The sequence below is a fragment of the Lissotriton helveticus genome, chromosome 12 (assembly GCF_964261635.1).
Source record: "Lissotriton helveticus chromosome 12, aLisHel1.1, whole genome shotgun sequence".
NCBI classification, from domain to species: Eukaryota; Metazoa; Chordata; class Amphibia; order Caudata; family Salamandridae; genus Lissotriton; species Lissotriton helveticus.
In genome coordinates, this window is record NC_136073.1 from 53,480,822 (window position 1) to 53,502,466 (window position 21,645).

General features: G+C 42.4%; 1 protein-coding gene across 1 annotated transcript in view; it reads left to right on the top strand.

The window, feature by feature from the left end:
* LOC144797850 (uncharacterized) overlaps nt 1-21,645 on the top strand; it is a 192,900-nt gene that overhangs the window by 13,916 nt on the left and 157,339 nt on the right. Inside the window, exons 3-4 of the mRNA XM_078668657.1 lie at nt 14,546-14,600; nt 16,453-16,601. Of these exons, the coding sequence (XP_078524783.1) occupies nt 14,546-14,600; nt 16,453-16,601 (204 nt within the window). The remainder of the gene's footprint in view (nt 1-14,545; nt 14,601-16,452; nt 16,602-21,645) is intronic.

The window sequence follows — 21,645 nt, forward strand, 5'->3', positions numbered from 1 at the left end:
GCGGGTTGGTGATCTACATCTCAAATCTATTTCCAGTCAGAGAAACAAGCTCTCTAAAGAATGCGGAAAACTATCAGATAATCTTAATAACACTAAATAAATCAGCTCCAATAGTGGTGGTTAATTTTCATAATAATATTCAGGACACTAAAATAGCGGAGTTGATAAAGGAAATTCGGCATTTCCTCTTAGAATATCTCAATAATAATTATGAGAAAAATCCCATAATCATTTGGGGTGGCGATTTCAACCTGTCCCTCTGCGAAAGAAATAAAAACACCACCTGTGGCTTTTTAGACCCCCAACATTATTACTCATTTCTCCCACTCTCATAAAGGAGAGTATATGAATGAGACCATCTCCCTCCTTCAAATGGCCTTTGCAAACGAGCTATTAACCCCTACTGTTGAATTCAGTCCAACATTCTTTGGTAGAGAGGCTTCTAGCTGTATCGATTTCATCTTTATGGCAAATAGTGCCTCTAAACTTATTACTAACTTTACAACGCACGATTTTGCCTACAGCGACCATTTCCCATTCTCCATTACTATGCAACTGGCAGGAGGTAAACAAAGCCCAATGACTCTGTACCAGGATAAAAACCTTACAATGAATAGGAAAAACTGGTATGCAATAAAGTGGGCCCGCTCAGACCCTGAAAAACGAACAGAAAAGATTGTTAGAACATCCTCGACTGCAATCAGTCTATGTTTAGCGGAAGGCTCATCCCCTAAGGAGATTGTAGATAATTTTAAAATCATAACTAAATCCGTAAACGATGCTCTAACCACAATATCTAAGGGGAAAAGAAAGCCCAACATTAGCTGGTTCAATACAAGTTGGTCTAAAGCGCATTCCGTCCTCAAAATAGCTCTTAAAAAATCTCCTAGAGACAATGCGGTGGTTAATCAACTAAGGAAAACATATAATAAAACTCTCCGTCAGAGGAAGAGAGAACTAAAAGAGGAACACTGGGCCGCCTTACATAATGCTTGTAAAACAAATGACACCACAGCATTCTGGGAAGTAATCAGCTCATCATTTCTCTCTGGCCCAAGAGAGTGTAATAACATCGAGGTCACAATCTCTGAAATTGACTGGATAACTCATTTCTCGCAGATGTTTGGCCTAAGAGCCGACACTATCCAACCATCTGGTCCTATAGGGCCCAGAACCCCAAGTGCAACCCCAACACTATTGGCCTTAGATTTCACCTTGATGGAAATCCAGCTGGCCCTGACCGCAAGTAGACTGGGGAAGGCACCGGGCCCGGATGGGGTCCCTGTGGATCTATACAAGTTTAAAATGGATTTATGGGCACCGCTCCTATTTAGGGTCCTAGAAGCTACTGGAAAGGTTGGACTTTTGGATTCTTGGTCGGAGTCCATCTTGGTCCCGGTTTTTAAAAAGGGCGATCGCAACAGCCCAACGTGCTACCGCCCCATCTCCCTATTAGATTCGCTGGGAAAGGTGGTGGGTCGCATCTTGTTAGAACGCCTGCAGCACTGGAAGGAAGATAATAACATCATATCTGACCTCCAGTACGGCTTTAGGGAGGGCCTCGGTACAATTGAGCAGGTCTTAAACCTCTCATTACTGAGAGGCAAGTATGTAGATATGAAGGGCGGTAGACTACACATGGCATATGTAGATCTCACTGCAGCCTTTGACTGCGTGGGCCATGCAAAACTTTGGGACATCCTGACTTCAATGGGGGTTGACTCTCTACTGGTCAACTATCTGCGAGAAATGTATTTAAACGCAACGGCAAGATGAGATAGGGAGTGGGGGGCCAGCTATTCGCACCTTTTAAAGTGGAGCGGGGAGTAAGACAGGGCTGTGTCCTGGCTCCCTTCCTATTTACTCTATATACAAATGGTTTGGAAACAGCAATGTTGGACGGGAGTCAGGACCTTCCCCTTGTCCAGAATCGCCCAATCCCCGCACTCTTATATGCGGACGACACTGTTATTATCACTCGTACTCCGCTTGAACTGCAGCCCTCCCTTAACCGTTATAATGTTTTTATGTCGAATTTAGATCTACAAATTAATATAAAAAAGACCTTCATTATGACCTCTGGAAAAAAGCTGAGAAAGGGAAATGATATTTATATAAATAATTCCAGAATTGATAACACTCCCACTTATCCCTACTTGGGAGTTCTGATAGATGAAAAGGGTACCTGGAAAAGGGCAGTTGAGGTGAAAAAATTGCAGTTTTTAAAAGCTACTATGGCTTTAGTAACTTTCACCCAGAGACTTGGTAAAAGACCTCCCCAAGAGTTGCTACGTATATATCAAGCTAAATGCGTTAGCACAGCCATATGTGGAGCAGGGGTTTGGGGATATGTGCAAGTCGACTCTATCCAGAAGGTTGAAAACAGTTTCCTAGGATTTCTCCTTGCCGTTCCCCAAAGTACGTCCACTTATAGTTGCCACATAGAACTGGGTATACCCTACATCTCTGACATCATTCGGATGCAACCAGTTCTTTTATGGCATCGCCTTTGGACGTCTAATAAATTAACTTTCAACCAAGCAATTGTGACAGACTGTGCTAAGTCAGAGCAAGCTACAAAGATCCCATGGCTGGAATATGTTAGGAAGTTCTTCTATGATTTGGGTATAGAGAATTGCTATCATAATCCCCAAGAAATGTCCAGGATCTAGAGAAAAATGCTAAAGAAACGATGCTTAAACCACTTAGCAGACCTTCGTCTGACTACTGAAGCAAATAAAATCTCAGTCCAGCACTCACTGATAACTCAAACAACAACCACGATCCAGCCTTACCTAACTCTGAACTCATCTAGTTTTGATAAATTTCTGTTGACCCGATTTAGATTAAATATTTTTCATCGCTTTGTAACCTTCCCATTGCCAAATGACTGGTCTAGGAACTTAATCGTTTGCCCATGTGATGATATTTCTTCACAATCGCTTCTCCATGTGACCCTCTTCTGTAAATTTTATGTCGAACCCCGAAGGCGATGGCTGATCCCGATTTTAAAAACCTTGGGTCTTCGCCAATGTCGCCCTGCTTTTATGACTCTCCAGCTTTTGAACTCAGACCTTACAGCTATAAGTATAGCAAGGTTTCTAAAATTTTGCATTAGGCACAGAAAGAACTTGTAAACTAAGTGAAGATGTATTTCTACTATTTTAAAAGTTTTAAAAGACAAGCATTTTTAATTGATCCGAATACGTATTGTATCATATGATATTTGCATTGATTCCATCTCATCATCCAGACTATTTTACTGTGTACAAAATGTTATCATTCATTTTTGGTTATAGCAGGTAGCACGAAATTTTATCATTCATTTTTGGGTATAGCAGGTAGCACCCAGGGAACCCTAGACGTAGCTGCTTCTAGAAATATTCACGACTACTGCCTGATGTAATTTGCGTAATTTGCACATCGTTGCCTACTTTTGCACATCTTTCTTTAGTCCATTTACCAACTTTAAGAAAGTTCTTTGGAATGTCAAATTCCTTTTGAAGGCTGTAAACTAGCGAATTTTGCACATCACGGACCTTAGAGCAAATAAGCACTTTATTGCGTAAATTGCACTTAATGGTTTTTGCCAAGAACAACCTACTCTTTTTGTGATTTGACCACCATTTTCTATATATAGACAGCGAAATCGATTATACCAGGCTGCAAAAGAAAGACTCTCTGGCCTATGTATTTTTACTATATGTTAAATTTTATACTAAATCCCATAAAATGTGCAACTGACAAATGACAGGACAATATTATTAACATGTATTAATATCTGTGATGATTTTAACATGTTGACTTGTGAACGCCTATATGGTTGTGCACTGCATACCGAATAAAGCTTATTCTGATCTGATCTGATCTGATCTGTTTCTTTGAAGGTGTTGCTGGGTCAAGGCTCAACAACATAACACAGCACAATGGAAAATAGGCAGAGCACAGAGGGTATTTGCCTTACGTGTTTGATTGTGCTTAGATGTTGGCTTATTCCATATACGGTGGTAGTTCTGCGCAGTATAGGCACATTTCTCTGCCTACCCACATTAGACAGTGTTATGGCTAAAATACATATACACACAAAATGGTCTAAGGGGGACGTTTAAGAGACCAAATGTGAATAACTAAATTAGAATACAAAGTGTTTCACAGGGTCTATGAAACTACTCCAATGTATTGGCTGTAAAAATAACCTGACTTAACAATAGTATATGTTTAGGAGGAAGACCCTCACCCTCCCTTAGGTGTCATGCTTTATCATAGGGTCCCTCCTCACACCATCAACCCATGGTTTCCTGAGAGTTGCAGTAGTTAGCAGAATTTGTACAAAGGTGGGTCAATCTGTTGTGTTATTGATACATGAGTGTTTTTGTTGCCTAGGTCTGGGTGTGATTGTAGGGGTGTTGGCTCAATGGGGTGCTGAGGTGCAACTCTATCCAAAGATAAGAAGTGAAGTGAATCTGGATGTTCCCATGCATCCACCCATGGATTTGACACAATTCCAGATTTACAAAGGTGTGTAAACCTTGGTATGCCTCCCAGAGGATGTCGTAATGAGAACATTTTTTTTTTCTCCTTATGGCCTCTTCCGATGGGTGATGCATTCTGCATCACACAGAGAAAGAGGAAAAAGTCTCTTCTTGTAGAAAAATAAACCTTCTTATAATGATGCTCCTTTGCAGTATAGTGCAAGGGTGCCTCCTCCGTTCTCCGCGGAAATGCCTTCGCTAGAGGTGGGGGTGCCTCAAGGATCCATCCTGAGCCCCACCATATTTAACATTTATGTGGCCCCTTTGGCGAAGGTCGCGGAGGCATTTGGAGCCCGGGTCATCTCTTACGCTGATGACACCCAGCTCCTGTTTACCTGCAGGAAGGGAGAGGCTTTTAATGGCGACAGAATCAGAGACTGCCTGAGTGCTGTTTTTGCATGGTTTCAGCACCAGAACCTGAAATGTAACTCGGATAAGTCCGAGTTGCTCTTTTTTGGCTGCGCCGAGGACCCTGGCTGGAAATCGTGGTGGCCTTCCGACATGTTCCCCCCTGAGAAACCATCTGCCCAAGTAAAAAATCTGGGTGTGGTGTTTGACGACAGTCTTTCTTTTCGTCCCCACATCACGGGCCTGGCGGGGAAATGTTTCGGTATCTTGAAGATGGTGAGGAAATTTCTCCCACTGCTTTCCCTTCAATACCGCAAGAACATCGTGCAAGCACTTGTGGGTTCGCGTTTAGACTACGCTAACGCACTTTTCTCTGGTCTGCCTAAATATCTGGTATCCAGATTGCAAGTTGTCCAAAACTCGGCGGCCAGAGCCATCTTTGGCCTTCCACGGAGAGCCAGTGCCTCTCTACTGCGCGGCAGGCTGCATTGGCTGTCTATCCCTAGCAGAATTAGGTTCAAGGTCCTCACGTTGGCGTTTAAAGCCCTCCACTGCATTGGCCCAGCTTACCTCAGGAAGCGGATTGCTCTCTACGTTCCCCGGAGGAGCTTGAGATCTGCTGACCTGGCTAAAGTGGAGGTACCAGTGATCAAACGCGTGCGGATGGGAGGCCGGTCTTTCCAGTTTATGGCGGCCAGTCTGTGGAATGAGCTCCCTCTGTCACTCCGCAAGGCTAACAATCTCCTGGCCTTCAGAAAGGAGCTCAAGACGCGCCTCTTCTCCGCCTAACCAGTGGGTCTACAGTGTTTCTGCCGCTGGGTTTTTCTTGGTTGTGTTCAGGACTCTCTGCCAAAGCGCCGGGACACCCGATTTGGGTAGCCGTGCGCTCAAGAAATACAGTTCTAACATAACATAACATAACATTGTAGCTAGGCAGTATGCGGTGCACCAGCGCAAGGAGAGAACAGAAATGCTTTGTATCTTTGTAAGTATGTATAATTTCTGTTCTCTCCATTTCACACAACGCAGCGCAGCAACTTTGCTTGTTGCCCTGCGTTGTGTGCAACATTTGGAAATATGTTTCTTTTATGTTGCCCCATTGGATTGAACAAGTTTGAGAAGAACATCCGGTGGGCTTTAAGAGCCAATGCATACAACAAAGGAAGTGACCTATGGTTTGACTCAGACTGAACAACACCCCCATATTAGCTAAGCAGTTGTCTAGAAGATATACACATTTCCAAAAATATCTGCCATCACCATGAAGTAAGAGAAATTGAAAGCATAGTGGAACTGTGCCACTGGAAGAATGCACTTCCGTTTAATTGGTTCCCTTCTAATTTTCACATACTACACACAGTCTTATTGGCTACTTTGCCTCATATCAAGTGCCACTAATTCTGACTCTATGCTAGCCATGTGGTTAGGTGAAGCACTGCACACCAGCACAGAGGAAAAGTTTCACCAATGGCTTCACTTCCTTAGAAGACAGGAATAAACTCTAAGGGCCTGATTTAGAATTATTCCACCTTCCCCAAAGAATCCTACAATGTTCATCCTTTTATGCAGTATCTTTTGCAAATCCTGCTGGCATACATAGTGCCCTCAAAGCCACTTGGTATTAACAACAGCAAGAAAGGTAAACACACCCAAAATGGAAAGACGGCCGAAATGAAAGATGTAAAAATAGTCACAAAGGGAGAAAGCAGGCACCTCTAAGAGTGCAATAAACAGACAGGGAGTGTGTGGTAGTGGATTAAAATGCCATGACATGGGTTTAAGACTAAGGAGCCTTGGTATTCAGCATGCTGAAATTTATTTGCACCGACTGCAGCCTTCTGAGCAAAACTTTCGGCACTGGTACTCATTCATTTATAAATTAAGAACTGGCCATAGGGAGTAACCTATAAATATTTAAAAGGAAGGTTTTGGCCTTTCAAAATGGTGATTTGACAGGTCAGGTCGAATTGACAGTCTAAGAACTGCATAGCCAGACTACAATGGCAGGCCTAGAGACATGCTTTACCGTGCTACTTTCGAGGGTGACACAATGAGTGCTGCAGCCCTCTAGTAGCATTTAATTTACAGGCCCTGGGTACTTGCAGTGCCATATACTAGAGACTTATAAGTAAATTAAATGTGCAATCATGTGTATGCCAATTTCAATTACATTTTAAGGGAGAGCACAGCACTTTTCTACTGTTTAGAGGGAGTAAAGTGCACAGAGCCTCAAAGTGGAAAAAACTGTGCACGCAAAGAATCTGAGGGAAAACCTGAAAATACCAAACAAATTATGCTAATTTCCAGCACTCATGCATCTATCCATCCAGGTTCTCAGTCGCTTACACATTCATTCATCCATTTATTAGGTCTCGCCTATGCAGCACGCATGCGCTGCATAGGAAAAAGACCTTTAGAAATCGATGCAGTTTTTGGCCCAAAAACGTTTCCGCATTGCATTGCTTTCAATGGCAAAGCATGCACGTTTGGCGATTCCCTTGCAGGAGTAAGCTTTGGCAACATCTGTTTGTAATTAACTTCCAAACAGATGGTGCCCAAGGCTCACTCCCGCAAGGGAAACGCTGTGTGTGCTCTCGGCCGGTCGCACTCCCCCACTCTCCCACTTGTGTGATACTGTTAACCTCCAGGTTGAGCTGAATGGATTGGCTTCCCGGCGCCTCACTCTCGAAAAGGACATGGTACAGTCTACTTCGGAGTCTCATCCGTCGATCTAGAAAAGGGACGCATTATCAAAGGTGCTTGTTGTAGAGTGGTTTCAGAACTGTGGATGCTAGGCGTGCATGTCAGAACATGACTGGATATGCGCAACAGTAGTTGCGAAAAAAGCAGAACGTCGTTTAGCAAACAGAATTTAGACAATGTATACACATCAACATGCGTTAATAAGTGGCAGGTATCTATTTTAAAAATGTGGAACCTTTTAAAATGTATAAACGTTGAATCGTTATATACGTAAATATAACTAGTAAATTGAAGTTAAGTTTACTTTTAGTTTGATCTGTAATGTAATAAAATATTTCGTTTGCGTCTGCTGTCGATCATTGACTCGTTAAAGATGGTGCCTTCGCAGGGGAGAGCAGTGGCTGCAGACAGGGCTCTAGTCCGCTCTCTTATGTCTACATCGCGGGCTCTACTCCTAGTGTTGTTGGTTGGGGGTGTGCTCGAGCGCTGGGCCTGGTCTGTGGTGGTTGCGAATTGGGCAAGGGGTCAGGGACTAACGGGAGAGGGCAGAAGCTGACGCCCGGGGCAGTGGGCCACTCCACACTGACAAGCAGTGTCGGTTGCAAGGGGGCCAGGGCCAGCAGCCTTCGGGCGGACATGAACGTAACCCTCGGCATGTGCAGGACCAGAAGTGACTGAGAGAATGGGGCAGACAGCAGAGTGAGAGGAGGCTTGTAAGGCGCTTCCACTCAGTATAATAGTATAATTGTACATCCTCTCTAGCACTCTTTAACATGTAAACTCAGTATGTGATGTGTGAGTTATTTATCCAGTTTTGTTCTCGTATTTATAGTTTACTGCCCCTCTCAGTATCAGTTCCGTCCTGACATTTCCAAAAAACAGGAAAGAGCAGAACTATGCTCTCTATCTGATCAACGACAATTTGAGGATCAACAGGATTATTAACGCAATTCTGGCATCCCCGATTTTGGTTCGCGGGCTAACGGGTCAATAAAGAACAACTAAGTAACTGGACGAACATTTCTCACAATAGGCTTAAAACCCTGCTGTATACGTCGAGGTTTGTGCTTGAGTGGACCGGGATGTCAAATCAAGTGCTCATGTACAGGCATGTTCATCTGATTATCCCGTGTGGTGGCGTTTCGTTGTGGCTGGATCCATTTCTACATCTGTAATATTTTTTGTTGTGGTCATCAAAGGGATTTAGCATTTTCTCTTCGGCACCTGGTCCTAGGTTTTATATCGCATGAATGGTGTTGGTGGAATATATCATCATCTATCAGGTGTTTCTAAGCTGTTGGCACATACCCTTTGCTGTTTTTTTTTGTTGCAGCAACTTCGACTCAACAGTTACTCAAAGCTCTTTGTTTTGAATTGATTCATGTTTTTCATGGTGTTGTGAAATGCATTTTCGGTGCTCGCTTACAAGGCACTCCTTGACTCTGTCTTGCTGTGCCTTTCAGATGTGAAGTTTTGACCTGGTGTTGGATTCCTGCTAATATTGTTAGAAGCATAGGAAGTGGGCCAGTATTTCTATACGGTAGTTGCCACCGGGACAGATGATACCCACCATACCCGTGCAGTGGCCAGTCGTTCCTCTTTGTATCCCACCAGGATAGAGTTGGCCAGGCCTGTCCTTAGCGACAGACGCGCACCAACGATTGGGCTGAGAGGGCTTTAGCACCCCGTTAAACTCTTTGACGTGGGCTGGCAGGGCTGAGTCTACTGGCTTGACCTTCAGTTACATCTAAAGCGTTCTCTACAATGACTTGTAGAGCCCAGACAAGCCACTAGGTATTTTTTATTATTTTCCAAAATCGCTGTTAACTTCCTGGCTCATATTATATTTTTGACTGTTTGAATGCCATAACAAAAAAGCATTGGCATAGCCAATAGGTCTCGCCTTTGGGACCTTATACGTGTTTAGTTATCCAGCACAATATCCTTGGTGCAACAACATCAAGTGTTGCATGGCTAAACACTTATAAGGTCCCAAAGGCGAGACCTATTGGCTATTCCAATGCCTGTTATTCAGGCCATTGATTCCTTATGACATTTACCAATTCACCAGGGCAGAGTCAATGCTTGTTTTGGCATATGTATATATCAGCGCAGGAGTGGGTAGTCTCTTGTGTAAGGATTAGTTTTATGCCAGTGTAGCAGTGTTATGAGTGCATGGTGCTAGTATCAGCTTGTATTGCAGTGTGTGCTCGGGTTTGCCTGTGCAGTGTGGTTTGTCTCTTTGTAGTACATTGTGGTGCATTTCTGCCTATACTTTGTCATGCTTCTGCACCAAAGCTCATACATGGAGGTGTGGGATAGATTTGCTGTCACTAATGCATTCTAGGGTATTATTTTGAGAATGTGTTATTGTGGCCCAATCGCTGCACCATTTTAATGTAATTGAATTCATTATGCAGGAAGTTGTCATCCAGTTGTTTTCGCGAATGGATCATTTTGGCCTTTTAACTTTGATTTCTATTCAGTGAGATTCATTTTCTCGATTGTGATTGATTTGGGGCCACTCTTTAATAGTTTGCATATCATGTCCTCACCGGACAGGGGTTCTTTTTCATATACTAACCCAAATGAACCCGTTAGCGCAATTGTGTGTTCGACAATTACTGCTTCATTTGGAGTAACCATAAGAAAGGCTATTACTGTGAGAAATCAGTACATATTTGCAGTGTCCCCTCACTTTTTGCCCCTATTTTGACTACTAGGTGCTGGTTTTCTGACTCTGATTGTGTCCTGGGCTCGGCCAACCAGACCCAGGGCCTGTGATTGGATTAAAAGTATATAGTAATTAGGTATAATTATAATTGCCATGACAGTCCCCTGTAAGCCCCTAGTATATATTTAAAAGGCAAGGGGGATTGAAACAACCTATAAGTCCCTAGTATATAAGCACAAGTCACTACTTGTGAAACAATATATCTGTAAGAGACATTAGTTAGTGATAGATTCCTTACCTTAGAATATCCCGAGGCATCAGACTGGATCCGGAACATTTTTGCTTAGAGGTACCCCTGCGCATCAGTAGGTGGCGTCCTGCGGCTCCGCGTCCATCACTGGCGGCGTCAGCACCGAGATGACATCACGGAGAGTACTTAGGCACCACCCATGCGCGCTGACGTCAGTTCTGTACACGACGTTCCGCGCCAGGAACGCAGAGCCATGCAAGATACTGACCATTGGTGCGTAAAACTAAGGCCCTAAAAGGGGATGTCCTTAACCCTAGTAATCAGTTCGCAGAATGGGGAGGCTGGGTGGGGAGGTAAGGAATCTATCACTAACTAATGTCTCTTACAGATATATCGTTACACAAGTAGTAACTTGTGCAACTGGAATAGACACGTTAGTGATAGATTCCTTACCTTAGAATAGATACCCCAGCAATACCAACCCCGGTGGTGGGTCTGCGAACAAAATTACACCAGTAAGTCATGGAGAACAGAACGGCCAAAGAAGCCGTCCCTCCGGACTTGACTGTCAAGGCAGTAGTGCTTTGTAAACATGTGCAGCGAGGCCCACGTAGCTGCCTGACAAATGTCCTGCAAGGGAACGCCGCGTCCCAAGGCAGTAGTGGCTGCAGTTGCCCTGGTCGAATGGGTACACAGCCCCACAGGAGGCTCCTTCTTGGCCAAAGAGTACCATGCTTTCATGCACAGAACGACCCACCGTGAAATGGTCCATTTGTGCACAGCCCGACCTTTTTTGGCGGCCACGCAGCCAACAAAGAGTTGATCATCCACCCAGAACCGTTGTGTACGCTGCAGATAGAAAGCAAGCAAATGTTTTGGGGCCAGACGGTGGAGCCTTTCCTCTTCCCTGGAAGGATGCGGAGGCGGAAAGAAGGTGGGCAAAGTGATGGTCTGCCCGATGTGGAAGGGCGTGACAACCTTTGTCAAGAAAGAAGGACGGGTCCTTAAAACCACCTTGTCCGGATGAACAGAAAGGAAAGGCGGTTTAGAAGAAAGAGCCTGGAGCTCACTCACCTTCTGGCAGAAGGGATAGCAACCAGGAAAGCAGTCTTCAAGGTGAGAAGACTAAGAGGACAGTTATGAAGGGGCTCAAAGGGAAGACAAGATTCAAGTCCCACTGAAGCATTATGAAAGGCACAGGAGGAAACGTGTTTCAGTAAGCGCGGAAGGTCCAAAGATTCAAGGTCTATATCTTTCTTTTCAAATATTCTAAGAGCAAGGGAACCATACTCAAAGCTCTGGACCCTTAGAGCTTTAAAAATTTAAAGTGGGGATAAATGTTAGTATATCTTCCTTTTCTGTAGGTAAGCACATTAAAGGCTAAATCCTTTTTTTCTTTTCAAACACTATTCTTCGAGTGTTAAGAATTCATTCCATCTTCATTAAACTTATCCAAAAGATTCCTTTATTAATTCAACATTAAGCAGAACAGCCAACACGTGTTTCGCCCCATGTGGCGAATGGCGCCAGGGCGTTCTCAAGGCTGCAAACAAAGAATAAAGTGCATTTCGTCAGGAATAGTCAATATTAAAGGACAGTTGATCCCAAGAGAGCGAGAAGGGAGACCAAGAGTGCAAGAAAAATAGGGTGCAGGAGAGTCAGTGAGTGAGGAAAAATGTAAGATCAAATATTTTTTTTAAAATTCCAAAGGAAGACTTCCAAGTGGTTAAAAGTTTCCTTTGAATGGATGGGACTGATCATCATGTGTATTTGTATTAGAAAGAAAAAGGGTGACAGTGCCAATATTAAACATAGTGTTCCACAGGCTATTTAAAGATAACGTTTTATCAATTCTAAGAAGGGGAATATCATTTTAAGACGTTGCTGCATGTTTCAGATAGGGCATGCAGTCCTGTGTGGAGATCCCTATATAGTGTAGATTTATTTTTAGGGATAGAATATTAGGTGAGAGAGCAGAAAGACACCCAAAGTACCAGTAAAAAGGTGAAGCTATAAAAAACTATAAAAAACATCATTGTTATTAATACCTATATCAGTTTGGTTTAGTCATTCCTTTTTTCGGTTTTACCGATGCATAGTGTCAACAAAGACTATTTTATACATACAATTCTGTAAAGGAAAATGTATAATTTATAATCGATTTACAGTTGTGTAGCTCACCATTATAAAGCATTTTACCCTTCTATACATCTAGTATCATTTTGTAAATAACCATCGATTTTATTATTGTTATTTAAATGGAAGGGCAGAACTTGGTTAAAAACAGTGTAATGATATCGCTATTGTTTTAGGACAGGATGAATAGTTTCTAGTTTTAATGATTATATAGTTGGCCCCTTAGACAAGAGTATTGGTCTCTTGTTATAGTATATAACAAGAGACTTCCTCAGAACCCCACCACGGTATGATATGACCGGAAGTGGTCATGGGGTATGCGACTAGGGGAGGGGCAGAGTAAGACCCATTAAATGTAGGTTAACGCCTGGTGGTCACCTCTTTGTCCCCTAATGTACTGAGACACTGAGGTCTCCGACCACATTTTTCCACCTACCCCAACATAGCTACATTAGAGCACATTGTACCTGAATAATGGCACTGATTCTTGAGGCCACTAGGCGACCCAGTTGGCCACCTCCTTCGGGAGAAGCCTTTCAGGGATGAAGCTTGTTGGAAGGGTGCTGACCTGCTGGTGGCCCTACACTTCTAGCCCTATCTTTTGAGAATTAATCTGTTGCCCTTAAGAGATGTTACTGGCATATGGGATAAAATCCCGAAAGAGGAGAGAATTTGTGAATTATGTTATACTAAAATCCAGGATCTTAATCATGTTTTATTTGTGTGTCCCGAATTACAAAGGGAAAGGCGCTTGTTTAAACCCAGATCAGTTGACTGGGGGTGAGTGTTTGATTTGCTCAAACGCTCCGCTCATCATCCCCTTTTGTATCGCTTTGTTCGCCCTAAGTGTGGCAGTGTATGCTCAGACGTGAGTCCCTTGCTCACTTGGCCACTGGATTCAAGATAGCCTGGCTGATGAGGATTATGAATCCGAAACCGGTCCCAGGATGCTTGTTTCCGGTCCAGGGAAGACATGGCTTGGCAGTTCGGGCTGGACTGTTCCCAGGAGGCACAGGGTCAGACTGATTTGCATATGGCCATGTCTGAACTGGGGTGGCTGAGTGGGCTAAAGAATGGTGATGGATTAAACCCAGATCAGTTGACTGGGGGTGAGTGTTTGATTTGCTCAAACGCTCCGTCCATCATCCCCTTTTGTATCGCTGTTTTCAAGACCATCATTTATTAAATTTAATATTCATTCAGCCCAGGAGGCCAGAAAATGTGTTTTATCGCCACCAAATGAAATGGTCTGTTATAGGATACTCCAATTTTTTAAAACTTTTTTGGCTCTTTAGTAGGGTTTATTAAAAATCTCGCTATTAGTTGCCATTACTGTACAAAAAGTGTATTCACCCTTCTGGTGCACTTTTTAATCTATTGTTGTATTTTAGGAAAAAAACGGAAATATTTGTTGTATTGTATTTAAATTGTTCTTTTTTATTGTATTGATGCATTTTGGGGACCTCCGTAGGAGTTTCTTAACAAATATAACTTTTTGTCTTGTCGTGTACCCCAGAGATTATGGGATGCCCCGACTGGGACTAACATGCTAGGCGGTCTCCGGAGCTGTCAGAAATGTTTGATGTATCAGTTTATCTCACCTGATCTTTCTCTACTATGCTGCCCCAAATGAGGATATAAATAGGATATGTGCAATTTCGTGTTCACGTTTGCTGTGTATTTTATTATATTTGCTTGTAATGTTATTGGTTGCAGTGGTTGTTATACCACATTCTTTCAAATTAAGTAAATTTGCTACTTGCTAATCAAAGAACTTGAGTCTGTTGTCTATGTCAGGTAAGAGAGGACCACACAGTTTGTAAGGGTGGTTGACCCCAACACCTTTGCACAAGTGAGCGACTATGTCATTTGACCCTCCTGTTTCTTCATCTCCTTCCTCAGTGTACCTTTGATTGGAAGATGACGTCGGCAGCCCTGCTCTTCTACTTATGTTTGGGTAAGTCCAGCATTCTGTATCAAGTTAGCAATTGAGACAGACTTCTTGAGAGAGTTTTTATCTTTGATGGAAGCAGGAGAGGAAGATGAGGTGGTGGACGAGGGCAGGGCTTCTGTATGGATGGATTTTTTCTGCAGAAAGTATTGTGATGTATTGCACAGATGTATTTTATGGAGTAATCAGCAATGTCCATAGATTTGTGAACTGAGGGAACCAAGTGTGGATTGGAGTGTGACTTGGAAAGGGCTGAAAGCAGTACCTGATTGCCTCAAAAATGGGGTGCTGTAATTGTTGGTATGTGGCTGTGGTGTGCTATGGTGTTCATTTATGTTAGACAAGACTCTGGTGTTGTTGTATTTGACTGTTGCGAAGGTTGCTTAGAGTGCTGTGAGGCCTTTGAGGCACTGGGTTTTGTGGTAATGTTATTGTCACCGACAGGAGTTTTTTTGGTGGCATTCAGCTTAGGCATGATTTAGGGTGAGGGGGTTGGCTTTTGTGTTTCATTAATGAAACTGGGGAGTTAGGCATTATGCCATGACCTTTTTGTCGTGGATGGAGCATACTCCAGTCTTCCTTAGCCCCAAGGTGCAATGCATGTCTTACCCCCCCCCCCCCCCCCCCACCCACAAGAGTGTTATTGATCCGACGACCAATGCAGACAAAATCTTATTTGCAGGGGTTATTTGTAGATGTGTAAACCCTCTCCTCGGACCACAGGAATCGAAGACTCATGCAGCTGTCGATTTTTCATAATAAAAGGTTATTCAATATGTACAACCAACATATAAACTTAGTGTGCCAGATTGAAAGTAATTATTATAGAACAAGATAAACATAAGAAGAACCCAAAGCATTTTTATATCACACACTCTCTAACCTGTAACTAATTAGTCTAATCCCTACTTTATACTTATATAAATGTATTACTAGCCTCATGGCTATTTTATTGGCTGTATGAATATTTCTTTTCCTCACTAAATTATGCCAAACCATGTGCTTATTCCTCCATACCTTGTAAAGCTGTGGGGCCTTTGTTCTATTCAATAGAAGATTCCTCTCACTATGTTTATGCTATTTTTGTTGGTTCAACTAATTTCTACCAGCTTCTACAACAATATGCTGATTTAGCACACTGTGTTAGCTACCATTCCCATTCAAAGTATTTGTTCTCTGGGCCCTAAGCCTGGGATATGCACGTTTGAAAGACATAGTACAGCTTATGTTAGCGTGCAGTTAGCCCTGATTGGTATGTAACATCTACATATTTATTAGGAAAGCCCTCCCACATACATCAATGTCTTAGTGGAGCAAAGTGTCTCTATAAGAACGTCACAGTCTGCCTCTATTTTATTAGATAGAAGATGAATGTTTGCTATATATGATGAGTTTGATATTTTGTAAACAAAATGGTAGTGATTTTATTGGGCTTTGGTCAGGCAGTGATTTATAGTGTGTGGTTGTGTTGGAAGTGGCATATTGTTGTGGCCAGTTCATTGCAGAGTGATTGAGGCAGGTAATATTTGTGAGGATGTTAGTACCATACCCACTGAGCTGCTGTGAGAATTTCTGGGTGTCCTCTATTGTTAGCTTGAAATGTAATTCTGAGTACAAATCTGCATAAGAAGAGTTTGTTGAGACTTGGGCTTGTATACCAGCTGGAAAGCAACCATCTGTTTAACAGGGTTTTAGAGGCAAGTCCAGGAGAGGGGATGACAGTAGATTTTGTAGATGATTGGAAGGTCCCAGACTGATATCAGCTCTTGTTCCTTTTCATCCCAGACCCATACGCTTGCCCTAACAGCTATCTCCATTCCCTGTCCTCCTATGCGTCACCTCTCCTTCTTCTCTGCAGCTCTTTGTGCATCTTTCATCAGTGAATTAAGCGGATTACGAAACTACACTCGCATAACAGATGAGAAAACATGGGTGGAAGCTCGAGAATACTGCAGACAGAACTATAATGAACTTGCCTTCACAGACAACACCGCAGAACATAATCAGGTGAACCAACAAACAACACAATCTTACATGCAAAATGTTCTCTCTATGTATGTATGCATGTGATATTTCTATAAAGGGAACCTAGCCAAAAGGTAACAGTGCTGTGCATGTTCTATATCCAGCAAAACGTTAGCGAGTAATAGTAGAGGTAACTAGTTTGTGGACCGCTAATTCATGGTGATGTAGTGTTTGTGTTCAACTCTTCTCCAAATTGGAGCAGCGTTGGGGTGCTCCTGATGGGTTCGGGATGTTGTTTCAGATTCTGAGTGCATAGATGGAAAACACCGGTCACCTTGTTTTTCATTTTTTACACTTCTTAGTCTGCAGTCTAATCTTGCCCTGGCTTCAGGTGTGCCAAGAACCATCTTCTGTAAGATCAGCTCAGGTGCCGGTCAAGATGGCTGTGTTAATGATGCAGTTGCTTAAGTATATTTTTGCGGGTTGGCAAGGGGAGCCAATGGAGTTCCATAAGCATGGGGTGATGTGATTATATTTCTTCAGGCCCTGGATGAGACGTTCTGCAGCATGTGTGATCCCCGTGGGAGGCAGTCTCCGTGGTCATGGAGCAGGGTGCTAGATACTTAGGTTTGGAAGATGTGAGTTGTGTATCGTCAGTGAACTGGTGAACCGTGCTGCAGAAGACCACCAAGCAGCTCCATGTAGAGGTGGTTCATTGTTTCAAGGGTGAGGTGGTTGATTGTGTCAAAGGCAGGTGAGATGTCCAGTAATATCAGGGGTCATCTTCATTTGGCAAGGAAGAGGGCTTTGTCTACGATGTGTAAGGTAGGTTTCCATGCTGCAGCATGATGTGAAGGCAGCCTGGTAGTCTTGGCGGATATGGTCAGCACTGGGGTGATTTTGGAGTTGAACACAGACTGCTTTTTCAATGATCTTGATGATGAATGGTAGGTGAGTGATGGGCTGGTAATTGGCAGAGGTGATTTCTGCCTTAGGGCGCTGGGGCATTGCCCGCTGATATTCTGGGCCCACTGTTGTCCCAATTACATGGAAATAAAAATGCATAATCAACATACTTCAAAACTGATATTTTCATCTTGTGCCTGTGGCAGTCATCCTTCAGCCACAAGCAGTTTCTGTCCGGCTTTTAAGGGGGTGGGGCTTGATACTAGAGTGACACATACATACTAACAATAGTACACTGGTGGCAGACACTGTGGCACCTAGTGCGCATGTCGGGTTGGACAGCTGCCCGTGTCCGACCAGCCGAACATGTGAAGTAGAGCGTTCTCTCCACTGCACATTAGGAGAACGGGGTTGGCAAAGCTGCAACCCTCAGACTCCAAAATGAGTAGTAAATTTGCCTGCTCGCTCCAATCCTGGCTCTCAGCAAGGGAGCAGCATCTGGATTGGCTGAGACATGGTTGCTAGGCTGGTGCAGTTTGTGTACATGGCACCCTGGGGTGGGTGCAGGCCTTTGCCTCACTAACGGAGCATGACCAATTACTGTAATGACTTACTATGAAGCCGTGCAGTGATTGGTCATTTCAGCCTTTCCCAAGCAGCCCTGGAGAGGTAAGTTCAAAAATATAGTGCTATGTTTACGCTATCAGGTTGGCTATCTCTCGGCATTGGGTGAAAGAGTTCCACCTGAAGTTCTATGACACATATTGTACATTTTGGAGAAAAAAAGTAGTTTGAAAGTGCGAAACGAAGGGTACTCTAGCTACACCAGACACAGCAAAACAGAGTTCCTCCTTGACACGATACTGAATTTATCTTGCTAGGAAGGATTACTAATGACTGTGAAGTCATTGAAACTTGTGCCCTCAGGTCACAGGAAGATGTCAGAAGATAGAACTAAACTCAAAGCATTTTCTGTTCAGGTTCCTGTTATAGAGACCAAAAAGTGCAGAGATTACTATGAGAGGATCTTTCCTACCACATCAGGGCCTGGTGTTGTTTTCCCCTCAGTCCTGTGCAAACACATAGGCTGCTGAAGCGTTAAAGCTATGGCACTCCAACCATGAACCATCACTAGTGTTTACATTTAATCATGCTCCTTTCCTGCACTGTGTACACAGAAAAGACTCGCAGTGACCAGTCGAGGCAGCCGGGCAGGACGAGCAGAAGCCATTGCCAATTGTGTGAAATAACATGTGCAATTTAAAAAGAGTCTCCTTGCGTTGGTATATTATAACTATTGTTATTTAGAACATTATAAATGCTAGCATTTTAACAACTGTAAAGTGGCGCAAGAAGAACGAGTTAGTATTATTGCAACAAATACGTGCTCTGCATTTTTTTCTTCCTTTGCAGAGCTTTTACAAATGAGATTCTCAGCTCCAACATTCCCTGTGTTTATAATTAATTAAAGGAAATCCTACTTTTCACTGCAATTTAATGATGTATGAAATAATAATGAACATATTGAGATGATGTATTTTAAAAAAGGAGAGGGTACTCAGTTCAATTTTCAGGTGCATATTGCTGTATTTGGGTACTAGTACTAATAAGATGAAACCTTTGTCCAGAGGGTGTTAACATATGTAGAAGTGGCAAAATAGTGAGTTTGTGCTACCACAAAATGTGCTGCCGAATGCAGTATCATTTTTTTTGTCTTGCTACATAATTTAGTTAACCATTCCACATAATCTTTTTCCTTCCTTAGTCATAGTGTGAGGTAAATGACCTGTCTTCTCAAATATGCTTCAAAATGCACTATTTGCCCACTCTTTTTTCAAAATTTTCACAGGCGGAGAACCCCCTTAAAACCATTTTATGATGGTCTGGCTCTATCGCTACGCTCGTGTCAACAGGCATACTATAGATTATGACAGACATTCTTTCACTTTGTTGTAATTGAATTTATAGATAATGCATGTCATGTAAATGAATTTCTCTAATGTATTTGCCTGTTTAGCCGATTAGAAAGCATTTTTTCTTGCATGGTCTCCCAATTTGTCTATTTCTGTTTTTGTGGGGATATCTGTTTTATGTATATTATTGGTTGATTAACTGCTGGATCATTGTTTTTAATTTTTTATCCAATAGTTTCCTTCAACACTCGCCGCATTCAGAATTAACTAAATGCCTCCCAAAATGCCAATGTGTTTCAAGACCCAGGCGAATAGTACTAGGACTATCATCAGGGCTTCATGTAAATGGACCGGATATTCTACAAAAAAACAATAAAATAAATGATGCAAAAACAGCGTCAACCCGAACTGATTCTCTCTCTTGTACATGTAACTAACTTAGCGAATACCTGTTTTCTAGAGTTGGAGCAGCTGCTCCAGCTTGTTTACTCCAATAGTTTTTGGCTTTTCTGCCACTGCACTCGTCTATGTTACTGCCTATGAGGCTCCCTTAATACTTTGCCAGTATACATTTCTGAAAAGAAAGAACCAAATTATTGACTATATCTACTTCTACTATCGACTTACACCCCCAGAGGGAAGCACCAAAAACATACGTACCTTTACTGCAGAGTATGGGCAGGACTGAGGTCCTTGAAGAGTCTTTATTCTACAAATTAAAAAACGATATTGTCCTCATTTAACAATGTATCCAAACAGGCAAAATGCATGAAGCATTTTTAAACACTAATAACAAGCGGACTTACTTTACCGCATCTTCACCAATTCAAAACTCTGGATATAATGGACTATCCTTTTGATCTAATACGGGCGTGCTTTCCCTCACGGGTATTATCTATAAAAAGTAAAAGCGTAAGCGCATTCAAGCACACTGTCGTATGTTTTTTAGTATTGTAATTTTTAACTAAACAAACACGGGCAAAATAGTGATTTACTTTTCAATCAAAAACGAGAAAGAATATTCAACTCGTGCACCATGCTGGTTGTGACTCAACTCGGCATCTCAAACCAGAGCACTTCCTGTTTGGAGAGCTATTGTTCATGGGAAAGGGGATTTTGCCCAATCAAAACGCTCAAAAGTCCCTCTTTTTGCAAATGCTCATGAATTGCATTATGGGATTTGTAGTAAACACACTACACTCTAGATAATTCAGTCATACCATTCAATCCCGTGGAGGCACTATCAAATTTTAAAATGAGATAAGCTTCCTTTCTCAATAATGTAGCATCAATGTCAAAATAGCGTTTATTTGTTTCAAAGCTAGACAAAACCGTCCATTTAAAATCCTTCTCAGTATGGGAATTGTCAATAAAGTGTTGCACCATAGGGGCAGTCAACACTTTCTTTTTAATTCTAGAGCGGTGCTGCGTGATCCTTTGATTTAGTTGTTGATTTGTTTTACCAATATATAATAAGGCACACGGGCAGACAATTGCATACACTATGTTTTTCGATTTGCAATTAGTGAATTCTGAATGGGGCCATTTAGTACCATTATGGGAAAATTCAACACCTTCAATGGTTGAATCGCAAGCTGCACACGTTCCACATTTATGATGGCCCTCAACAGGTTTTAATTGCCATTGCGATCTTAAAGACTGTTAATTTTGGATGGGAAAGATGTCTGCTCATACTAGTTGTTGATCAATACTCTTGTTTTTTCTCATTGCGAACAGGGGTTTTGGAAAGCACATTCTAATTTTTCAAGCAAGTGCTAATTTTTCATTATAACTTGCCCGAATCTGTTTGTATCCGGACCAAACGTGCAAATCATACGTTCCAATGGTGGTTTCTCCTTCTTTTGTAAAAGATCTTCCCGAGGCGTGTACCACACTCTCTTTATTGAGTGCTTCAAGAGCTTTTTTGGGTACCCACGAAGGATCATCTGTTCTTTAAATAGCGCCGCATGGTGTTCAAAATCTGATTTTGATGAACAGTTGCGACGTATTCTTAATAGTTGTCCATACGGAAGATTTTCTTTCATGTTTCTAGGATGAGCACTTGTATGGTGAAAGATGGTATTTTTATCAGTTGCCTTTCTATGCAAAGTAGTTGTTAACTTTTATCATTAGGCGCCACTTCAACTTCCAAAAACTTCAGCTTTGTCCTGCTCATAGTCAATGTAAATTTAATATCCTGATGGCGTGTGTTTAGCCAGCCATAGAAACTGTCCAACTCTTCCTTAGACCCATTTCACACGCACCAG